The sequence below is a fragment of the Delphinapterus leucas genome, chromosome 13 (genome assembly GCF_059928025.1).
Source record: "Delphinapterus leucas isolate spDelLeu-1000000601 "Yukka" chromosome 13, BTC_Dleu_Yukka2, whole genome shotgun sequence".
NCBI classification, from domain to species: domain Eukaryota; kingdom Metazoa; phylum Chordata; class Mammalia; order Artiodactyla; family Monodontidae; genus Delphinapterus; species Delphinapterus leucas.
In genome coordinates, this window is record NC_143141.1 from 33,862,696 (window position 1) to 33,873,687 (window position 10,992).

General features: G+C 49.5%; 1 protein-coding gene across 1 annotated transcript in view; it reads right to left on the reverse strand.

Moving 5' to 3' along the window:
• Positions 1-3,140, reverse strand: part of DYSF (dysferlin) — a 199,741-nt gene extending 196,601 nt beyond the window's left edge. Inside the window, exons 1-2 of the mRNA XM_089922488.1 lie at positions 3,081-3,140; positions 2,730-2,851 (exon numbers count right to left, since the gene is read on the reverse strand). Coding sequence (XP_089778614.1) covers positions 2,730-2,851; positions 3,081-3,140 — 182 coding nt within the window. The remainder of the gene's footprint in view (positions 1-2,729; positions 2,852-3,080) is intronic.
• Positions 3,141-10,992: the final 7,852 nt, after the last annotated feature.

Genomic DNA, 10,992 nt, shown 5'->3' on the forward strand with positions numbered 1-10,992 from the left:
CGGCAGGCGGACTCTCAACCACTGCGCCACCAGGGAAGCCCTTAACTGGGATTCTTTTCTCACATTTCATGAGCAGCATGAACGTACTGTGCGCTCTAACCATGAGGGCCTTACAGAAGCACCCTGTGGGTACCTGCCTCCCTCCCGCTACTCCAGTGGGTTTCCCCTCATGCATCTTCCATCCAAGCAAACTGCTCTCCAGCCTGCATACCCCACTGGCTCCGAGGCTCCGATAGCAAAGCTAAAATTCTATTATTTCTGAAATTCTTCAGATGTTTGTGAATGTAAGTTTAAAGTTAGTTGAATTAAAATTTAATTTTTAATCACTAGAAATGCAAAATTGAGATAAATGTTTGAAAAACTCAAAAATTACATTCAAGTAGTTATCAGAAAGAAGTTTCTGGTGAATCGGGAAGCTTTGTGAATTAGTTCTTCTGCAAATTGCTGTGTGAGGAACTGATTTCCAGCACACTGGCCTCTCAAGTGACCTACCTGGTCATGTGGGAAACTGGTGTTCAGGGAGCTGACTTGCCCCCAGGAGCCAGAGGACATCCACAGGGGCCAACGAGAGGGCTCCAATGTGCGAGACAGCCTGCCCCTGCTGTGATCTCCAACCCACGGAGCCAGGCCGGCCCATGTGTGGCACTGGCCTGCTATCACCCCGAGGTCTAGCCTGGCCCTTGAATTGATCAAAAATATGTTCTCATCCCCTGCTGCCTTCATGGTCTTAGAAATCTCCCCACAGGGCCTGAAAAGTACTGAATGTGATCATGAAAGTGAAACATGTGTTTCCTCTGCATGCCTTTGCCTTGCTACGCTCTCTCTAGAAGGGCCCAGCACCTGCCTGGGGCTTCCGGGAGCCCCTGAGAGGCGCAGGGGCTCCGTGATTCTGACCATGTTGCAGACCTGCCCTTCAATCACAGCTCTGCCATCAGTAGCCTTCGAGGAAATTAATCTCCTGGAGCCTCAGTTTCCCTCCGTAATAATGACAAGTCTAATAGTAACACCTAACGATTAAAAAAGATCTTTTATATAAAGACTCAGCACAGGGCCAGACACTTGGCTAAGCTCTTGGTAAACATCAGCTGTTGTGGGTTTGCTATTATTATCCTCAGCCTGGCGTCAGAGGCCCCCTCCCAACCTGGCCCCATTGCTCCCTTCTCACTGGGCTGCACGAGTCATGTGACTGAATCCCACATGTAAGGCCTTAGCCTGCTGCCCTCCATGCCCAAACTGTGGAAGGCCCTCCCTTCCTCTCCTCTCTAAAGCCAACCCTGGCCTCCGAGTCAGTCTGTGTGGCCCTCCTCCAGGAAGCCTTCCAGGACCACCCAGAGTCCAGCATTGCTCCTCCCTCACCTGTAGGTCCACCGTTCATGCTTGTCAGAAGCTGCCTTTTTTCCATGAAATACCTGTGCTGGGGTAACAGTGTGAATGAGTTCCAGCCCCTGCAGGAACCTGCACCCTGTGCAGGTGGGGGCTGCTGAGGTCCAGGCTGGACAAGACGGACCCAAGACGCCCCGGACCCACACCTTTTAGCCCTACCTTGGGAGGGCCCAGTGGAAGCGCCTCCATCCTCCCCACACGTATCACGCGCTGCACCCACAGCCGGCAGAGACACAGAGAGACCGTGCTGGCTGCGTTTTTCTTCCAAGCTTTTTAAGATTTCAAACTTTCCAGATGTCTGGGAGGCTGAGACCCCTGTCGGCCTTCCCCAGGTCTCTGAATCCTCCCTCTTTCCCTCTCCCACTCTCGCCCTGCCAGGGAAACACAGCCGGGCCCCAGACACCAGCTGACCCAGTTCCCAAACAAAGGCTCTACTGTCAGCAGGTCACAAAACAGCAAGCCCATGCCCGATCCTCGGGTCCAAACCTCAGCGAATGGCACCAAGAGCATGAACCCACCCCTGCCGGCCCCTCACACAGCTGCACCCCCGTCAGGCCTAGCAGGGACCGGCTGAAGCCCCGCCCTGACATTCAAGGTTCCGGCACTGAGCGCTCTCAGGCTGTGTCTCCCAGGTCACCCTACCCACAGTCAACAGGGCCATCAGTCTGCAAGCTGGCTGGCCCTGCCCACCCCGCCACCAGCACACACAAGGCCCAGGAGCTCCATACACGAGGAAGGACCCATCGCCCGACTCGAGAGCCTACTTTTGCCACCACAAAACTCTGAACTCTGCTCCTACTATTGCCCCTGCCTGGAAACCATCCCTACTACGTACATGAAATATCACCAGAAGACACTGCCACAGGACGGTGGGCAGTCAGTGTGGGTCGTCATTACTGTTCCGACTTCTAAACCACAACTCTCACCTCGAGTCCCACCTCTTCCATGAAGCCATCGCTCGGCCTGCCTCGCGCCATGTGCCACTGCCCTCCCTAGCCTGTGCTGGGCAGGGAGAGAGGGCCGTGCCAGGCACCTCAGGGCTGCAGCAGGACCCAGAGAGCCTTTTCTTCCCTGCTCCCTGGGGCACAGGCTGTCTGGGGAAACACACGCACATCTGATTCTAGCTCATCTTCCTTCCCTGTCACTTGGGAAGCTCTCAGATTTACCCACGGCTGAGTTCCTGAGACTGCAGCCAGCCCTCTCCCCCAGATCTACCACCGGGCCAGGCCCACTAGTGGCAGGTCTTCACTAAACACCAGCTCTCCAGAGTCCACATTCTGTAGTCTACATCCGCCACGACCCTACCCATACACACCCACAGGCCAGAGTCCCCCTCACCGCCTCACCTGTTCCTCCCCATCGTCTCATGGTCTTTGACCACCACGTGAAGCTCGGAGCCTTGGTCCAGGGGGACACCCTTGAGGTCCCACTCAAAGCCCTGGAAGAAAAAGAGAAAAGATGTCTTAACCTATGGACCCCTAGAAGAGACTGTGTCTGGTCCCCACAGGTCCCCCTGGGGCACTGAGCAGGCATCTGTGACCACTACTGGTGAAGGGAAGGACGCATGAGTGAAGGAATGAATACATGAGTAGCAGGGTCTCAGAGCTTCAGAAGGGACAGCGAGAGCTGAAGGCAGCGGAAGAGGGTAGGAGACCAGACCCCCATGACCCCCTCCCCAACTCAATTCCACCAGTCACCAGGAGCACAGCTGGGAAAACTTCCAGGTGACCCTCAGGGCCCAAGATCAGTGTGCTCATGGGGCAGCCCGGCGCCTGGTGACTGCATGCATTAGTGCCACCTTGGTCTCCAGAGACCCCAGGACCCTCCTCAGAGCAAAGGCACCCCATGCATCCCAACCCCATCCACACAAGGATAGGGCTTCCAAAGACCACCAGGGCGCCATATAAAGAAAGCTGGTTGACTAAGTCTCGAACAAGAGCAAGTTATGTAGCAGACGGGAGCCAATTCTTTTGCAATTAGAGAATGACAAATCTCTGCACAGATAATACCCTGACCAGCAAGAGCTTGAGTTGGTGAGCAAATAAATGGGCATCTGCCAACATAGATTTACTGATTAAAATTATTAAAGGCTATTGCAACATGCCTTAAGTAAATCATTTGCACAGATGATTTACTGCAAATAGGCAATTATTTCCTGTAGTTTAAACTACCTAAACATTGTCAGTTTTTCTGAAACAGTGTATTAAATTTAACCCAAAGGGAAAAAAAAAAAAAAAAAGAAAGAAAGAAAGCTGGTTGAGAGGGCAGGAACCAGAGGAGGACCTGATGAATCAGGGAGGGCTGTGGGGAGGAGGTAGTTCTGGGCAAGGACAACGGCCCTGTGTAAGGGAGAAAAAGCAGGTAAGACAGCCCTAGACACCCTCCTCCTGGCTGGCCAGAGCTGAAAGAAGCGGAGACAAGGGACCCCTCACTCCTCTCCACACCGTACCCACAGCACAGGGGAGACCGCAGGCCAGGCCACCACCCCTCCTCCCAGATGCCAGGAGGATTTCGTTGGCACACCGGACCAGAGCCCCTCCTCTCCATGACAACACCTCTGAGAAAGCTGCCTCTGCCTGAGCCCCCTGACTCGTCCCTGCAGAGACAGTGGCGGCAGAGGGAGGAAAGGAGGGAAGGTAGGAAGCTCACATACCTCATTCCACACGGGGTTCACGTTGTTCTTGATGACTTTGGTTCTCTTCTTCACCCCTACGAGAGACACAGAGGGGGAGTGAAGAGACGTACCCCAACCTGCGCCTTCCCCAAGTGAGGGCCAGTTCCAAGACCTGCACTGCACCTCACCCGCCAAAGGAAACCTTACAAAACCCACGAGTCTCTGAGAATCCCACCAGTCTGCAATGAAAGCCCAATGCCAATCACACACATCTCTCAGCTCTGGGACGGACAAACAGCAGCCCCATCGGAAGGACTGTTTAAAGGAAAATACCCAGCCTGACTCTTCTTAATGAGTTTGTTATTGTTACTCCTGACTTTCTAAGTAAAGTTTTTAAATTGTAAAGTTTCTGATTCTCAGAATGAATGATCTTCATAGAAAATATTCCATTCTTCTTTAAAACAACCTATCTCCACATATTGTATGATTCCATTTATATGAAATGTCCAGAACAGGCAAATTCACAGAGACAGAAAATAGATTAGTAGTTTCCAGGGCCCTAGAGGGAGATGGGAATGGCAAGGGAATGCTTAATGGAGATTTCTTTTTGGGGTGATGAACTGTTATGGAATTAGATCGTGATGATGGTTGTACAACATTGTGAGTATACTAAAAACCACTTATACTGTACACTTTTAAATGGTTAAAATGGTGACTTTTAGGGTCTGTGAATTTTACCTCAATTTTAAAGAGATCCACCTCACTCTCACCTTGAAGGTATCTTTCTGAAGCAGGCTGTCCTACCTGCTCGTGAGGGCTGGGCCGAGGGAATGCAGAAGGGCTTTGAGATAGACAACAAGAAGAACTGATACTGTGATAGCTGGGAAGAGCCACAGCGCCCCAGGCGGCAGACTGCTGAGCGCTCCCTCTGGAGTTTGGGCCTAAGGGGTGAATGAGGGGCACAGAAAGGGCTAAACACGTCTGGCTCTTCCATTAAGCATCAGAACAGAAATGATTCTGTGTTCAATGGACGATTAAAAGTGTTCAGCCAGGGCTTCCCTGGCGGCACAGTGGTTAAGAATCCGCCTGCCAATGCAGGGGACATGGGTTCAAGCCCTGGTCCGGAAAGATCCCACATGCTGGAGCAACTAAGCCTGTGCGCCACAGCTACTGAGCCTGCGCTCTAGAGCCTGCGAGCCACAACTACTGAAGCCCGTGCACCTATAGCCCGTGCTCCGCAACAAGAGAAGCCACTGCGATGAGAAGCCTGCGCACTGCAATGAAGAGTAGCCCCCGCTTCCTGCAAGTAGAGAAAGCCCGCGCGCAGCAACGAAGACCCAACGCAGCCAAAAATAAATAAATAAAAATAAATAAATTTTTAAAATAATTTTTTTAAAAAAGTGTTCCGCCAGACACAAAACTTATATTTGGGTTGGATCTGAAAGATCACCGGTTCAACCCTGCCTGTGCAAGACCCTGCAGTAAGAAGCCTTTGGTCTCACCTGGACTGCTCAGTGTTTACAGAGTCCTGTCTGGACCATGAAAGCCCCTCAAGCCTCTGGAAACATCTCCCAGGACCCCCGAGTCTTCCTCTGAAACTGAGCATTGTCCATTTCCCTTCTGTAGGGTCAGCCCCCGTGGCCCGGTTCAGAGCATGGAGAGAAGGGCGGGCAGAGGTGGGTCAAGGACGCAAGCCAGGTAGGGGGAAGGATTTGGAGGAAGGAAACAACAGAGTAAGGAGCAAAGGAAAATCCAGGAGAAAGAAACATCTGAGGGAGGATCGGTAGACTTAAGGCAAAGATTCAGCCCCACGAGCCCCCTCAGAGATCCTGAGAAACCTCCACCAGTGGTAGAGGGTGAGCCCCCAACCCCTCTCACCGCCTGCTGCAAATCACTGTTGTGGGAAAAGCACGTGGACTTTGGAATGACACAGACCACCATAGAATACTTATTTTCTGGGAGACCCTAGGGGCAGCAGTTCTCAAATTTTTGGTCACAGGATGTCATTCTTAAAAATTATTGAGGCGGGACTTCCCTCGTGGTGCAGTGGTTAAGAATCTGCCTGCCAGTCCAGGGGACACCGGTTACAGCCCTGGTCCGGGAAGATCCCACATGCCGTGTAGCAACTAAGCCCATGCGCCACAACTACTGAAGCCCATGCGCCTAGAGTCCGTGCTCCACAACAAGAGAAGCCACCGCAATGAGAAGCCCATGCACCACAACAAAGAGTAGCCCCCGCTCGCCACAAAGACCCAACACAGCCATAAATAAATAAATAAATAAACAAACAAATTTTTTTATTTATTTAAAAAAAAGAAAAACTTCCATAGGAAAAAATTTATTGAGGGCCCTAAGGAGCTTTTACTAAGGTAACTTGTATCTATCAACTTTTACTGTATTCAAGGTTAAAACTGAGGCATTTAAAAATATTTATTTAGTAATTAATATTACATTAACAATAATAAGCCCAGTACATGTTAACATAAGTGACATATTTTTATGAAAAATAACTAACTTCCAAAACAAAGGAAACAGAAAAGTGACACTGTTTACATTTTGCAAATCTCTTTAATGCCTCACTGGATTCTCATTATCCTGTCTACATTCAGTCCATTGAGATGTCTTGTTTTAGTTGACATCTGTGAAAAAAACCCAACCAGACATATAGTTGGAGATGCATTTTAATAAATTTTCAGATAATTGTGGATCTCCTTCTTTGATACTGCACCAAAACTCAATAAGTATTATTTCTTTTTCTTTTTTTTTAATTTTTGGCTGCATTGGGTCTTCGTAGCTGCGTGCGGGCTTTCTCAAGTTGCGGCAAGCTGGGGCTACTCTTCGTTGCGGTGCGCGGTCTTCTCACTGCCGGGGCTTCTCTTGTTGTGGAGCACAGGCTCTAGGCGCATGGGCTTCAGTAGCTGTAGCACATAGGCTCAGTAGTTGTGGCTCGCGGACTCTAGAGCAAAGGCTCAGTAGTTGGGACGCAGGGGGCTTAGTTGCTCCGTGGCATGTGGGAGCTTCCTGAACCAGGGCTTGAACCCGTGTCCCCTGCATTGGCAGGCAGATTCTTAACCACTGTGCCACTAGGGAAGCCCTCAATAAGTAGTATTTCTTAAACCTAAAGGTTAGCTGCAGTGTGAAATCTGAAAGCAGAGTGATGAACATTTTGTACTCTGTTACATTAAAATCTGTTGTCCTATCTTGCATTTTGAATAAATCTTTTATCCACACATGATTCTGTAACATCCTGCATTGCTCATTTGGGAAGTCTTTGCTCACTGAGTTATGCAGACCTTCCAAATGTTGACACGTTTCGCTATATAACACTGAAAAATCACATTCATTAATATCACCATCAGTCTCATCAGAAAAGACATTAAATACTGGGAAACTGGAAGACAGAAGATTTCTAAAATTCCAATTTTTGTTTGAAAGCTCAAATTTTATGATGGGCAACAAATGATAAACGTCAGCTTTTAAAGTGGCAGGCGCACTCACTCATTTTCAAGAAAATGTCTATCAGATGCCCAAGTCTGAACGATCATAGTTTGTCAGTCCTTCTTTCAAGTGAAAACAGTATTCCATTAAAAAAAAAAAAAAAAAAAAAAGCCTAGTTCAGCATGCCACTCAAGTGGTCACACAGGGCTTTTTCTTGCAACAACCTTCATTTTCCAGGGTGCAGCAGAATGCTCTGTGCATACTTCCCGTCTCAACACAGAAAATATTACAAACATGTGTAACTCCAGATCAAGATTGATAAAATTAATATTTGTACTGCTTTATCAAGGTCATTCTTCAGGAAAACTGGCTTTTTTTCCCCCCAAACTGTGAGTACTGGCTTTTTTTTTTCAAATTACACGAGGGTGAAAAATACAACAACTAGTACAATTTGGTGCCAAAGCCCTCATTAGTCTTAAGGCATCAACAGTTTCACCTTCCAGTGCTATTGTACCAGTTGTACAAATATGGACTCAGCGAAAATGGCAAATAGCATCGTAGTGTTATTGTGGAAATAGCTTTAACCTTGCTGACCTGCTCAAAGGCCTGGGGATTCCCCCAGAGGTCCTCGTACCACGCTTGAAGAACCTCTTAGGAAATTCATTGAACATCTCAGTTTCCTCATCTGTAAGGTCATAATAATACCTCCCTACGGGACTGTAGGGAAAATTAAACAAGATAAGATGACTGAGCTGCCTGGCACACAGCACGCTCATTTAATGTGAGGTCACTTCCCCTCCCCTCCCCTCTGTGCCCCACTCTGATGCATCTAGTGAATTCCTACTGATCCTTCAGTGGGCAGCTCAGTTGTCTCTGCTCAGATAAGCCTCCCCCGACTCTCCCACACAGAGATGATTGCAAGCTGTGACTACAAGTATCGAACAGCAGGACAACTGTGTGTTTCTATGTCGGTCTCCCCTACTAGAGTGTGAGCTTCAGAGAGCAGACACCATGCCTTCCTCATGTTAGGAACCCCAGAATATAGCAAGGTGCCCAGTAATCGGGTGCCAAAGGAATGGGTCCTTTTCTTTCCCAAGTTGACTGCAAGTTCACTTCCTCACTAGAGGACAGAACGGCTCTTCTCAGAGAACGCCAGAGACTGCATTCACAGAATGGCTACATGTCAACAGAAAGAGGGGATGAAAGAAAGTACAATGGCGGGCAGGTGTCCTTGGGGGGCCCTGTTATCTTCTTAAAGGTTGCCCAGGCCTGCCCTGGCTGAATCATTCTGAATCCCCTTGGGGGCCGTGTTGGTGTGGCTCCAGCAGAGGTTAAACACATGGCTTTGGAGTCATTCAAACAGCCGGCGCTACTAAGTGAACTTGTCACCTCTCTAAGGCCTTATCTCCCTTGGCAGTAAAATGATAATAATAAAGAGTGTCTACTGTATCAGTTTTGAGGGGATATGAGATGCTATCTAAGTGTTCACTTCCCCTCCCCTATCAACTTTCCATGACCTACAGGAGTAACATGGAAAATTCCATCTGCAGCCTCTCTTGAATTGTCCACTTGGAAACATATCCAGGTGCTCCTGGCTAGCAGCAACTAAGCAGTGTCTGTGTGCCAAGCCCTGTGCAAAGTGTCTTTTAAACATTTTCTACTTCCTGCCTTCCCTGAAGATGAGGAGAACAAACGCCCTCTAAGAGATTTCACTAAGTCCCGGTTAGAAGGGCCAACTCTGGGACCCTCTGGATGACATGAAGCGAGTGGTCACTGATAGGCTCTACAGCCCCAAAGAAGAGCCAGAAAGAAATGAAACGTTAACCCGGCACGATCACATGACTTACAGACACCAAGGAAGAGGATGTCAGGCTGCTAATTAGGAAACAGTTCCTTCCTCATCATGGATTTAGACCTGTCCTGTCCTTGATCATCAATTCTGGCCTTGAGAGATGTGGCGTTATGTCTGTAAATAAACAGACTCAATAGTTAAAGATACAGGAGAGCTCACAGCTCGTGCTGGGGTTGGGGGAGGGGATTACATCCTCTCCCCAGATTACTCTGCAGAACTGGGGGCCAGCAGGCATCCGTGAGAATCATGCTGGAGCCCTAGGGTGTGCCTCCAGACTGAATGACTTAGTGAAGGGGAGTGAACCCGCTATGGGAAGGCTCTTCTGGGCCCCATGAAAACTCTTCACTTGTTTCCCCAGCCTACCCACCCCAACTCAACCCACACTCCAAGACCACAGTCACCCATGGCTGTAAGGTAGTGTTTTTCTTTTTCTTTCTCTTTTTTGTTTTTTGACCACACTGCACAGCATGCAGGATCTTAGTTCCCTGACCAGGGATCGAACCCGTGCCCCCTGCAGTGGAAGCGCAGAGTCCTAACCACTGGACCGTCAGGGAAGTCCCTAGGGTGGTGTTTTTCAAACTGCAAATTGGGACCCATTAGCAGGCCATGACATCAATTGAGTGAGTTGAGCAATACGTCTTTTTTTTTTTTTTTTTTTTTTTTTGCGGTACGCGGGCCTCTCACTGTTGCGGCCTCTCCCGCTGCAGAGCACAGGCTCCGGACGCGCAGGCTCAGCGGCCATGGCTCACGGGGCCTAGCCGCTCCGCGGCATGTGGGATCTTCCCGGACCGGGGCACGAACCCGTGTCCCCTGCATCGGCAGGCGGACTCTCAACCACTGCGCCACCAGGGAAGCCCTATATTATGTGTATTTTAACACAATTTTTTTTTAAGTCCAGGTGGAAGATGGTGAGGGCACAGGTAGCAGGCCTGGGGTCTACTGACAGGCATCTGGGTGGGGAAGGCAGAAGTGGTGGTGGGAGCAGAACACATCTCAGATTCTGACAGGGTTGCATGAGTGCTGGTGGGGCTGTTCACCTAGAGAGGTAGCAGAGAGAAGAGGAGATGGGGCATCTGGGACTCCCAAAGAGAGAGAGACGGGTTGTTTCTGCCCACCAGTCAGGTAACAGGACCCACTGTCAGAGAGGCAGGGCACCTTCAGATCGTGCAGGCAACCTCAATGCAGTCTCTCATTTAGTCCACAAATATTTATTGAGGACTTGCTCTGTGCTGGGCACTCTCTTGACACCTCATTAGAATACCCATCAGAGGGACTTCCCTGGTGGTGCAGCAGTTAAGAATCTGCCTGCCAGTGCAAGGGACACAGGTTCAAGCCCTGATCCAAGAAGATCCCACATGCAGCAGAGCAACTAAGTCCATGCGCCACAGCCACTGAGCCCGCGCTCTAGAGCCCGAGACCCACAACTACTGGGCCTGCGTGCCATAACTGCAAAAGCCCGTGCGCCTAGAGCCCGTGCTCCGCAACAAGAGAAACCACAGCAATGAGAAGCCCGCTCACCGCAACTAGAGAAAGCCCACACGCAGCAACGAAGACCCAATGCAGCCAAGAATAAATAAATTAATTAATTTAAAAAAGAATACCCATCAGATAAACAAAGCGATAGAAATTCAAAGTTACCAGCAGAAAACAAAAAACTGGTGGACAAGAGAAATGGTGGTAAACGGAGAAAAGGTAGCCCTGGCTT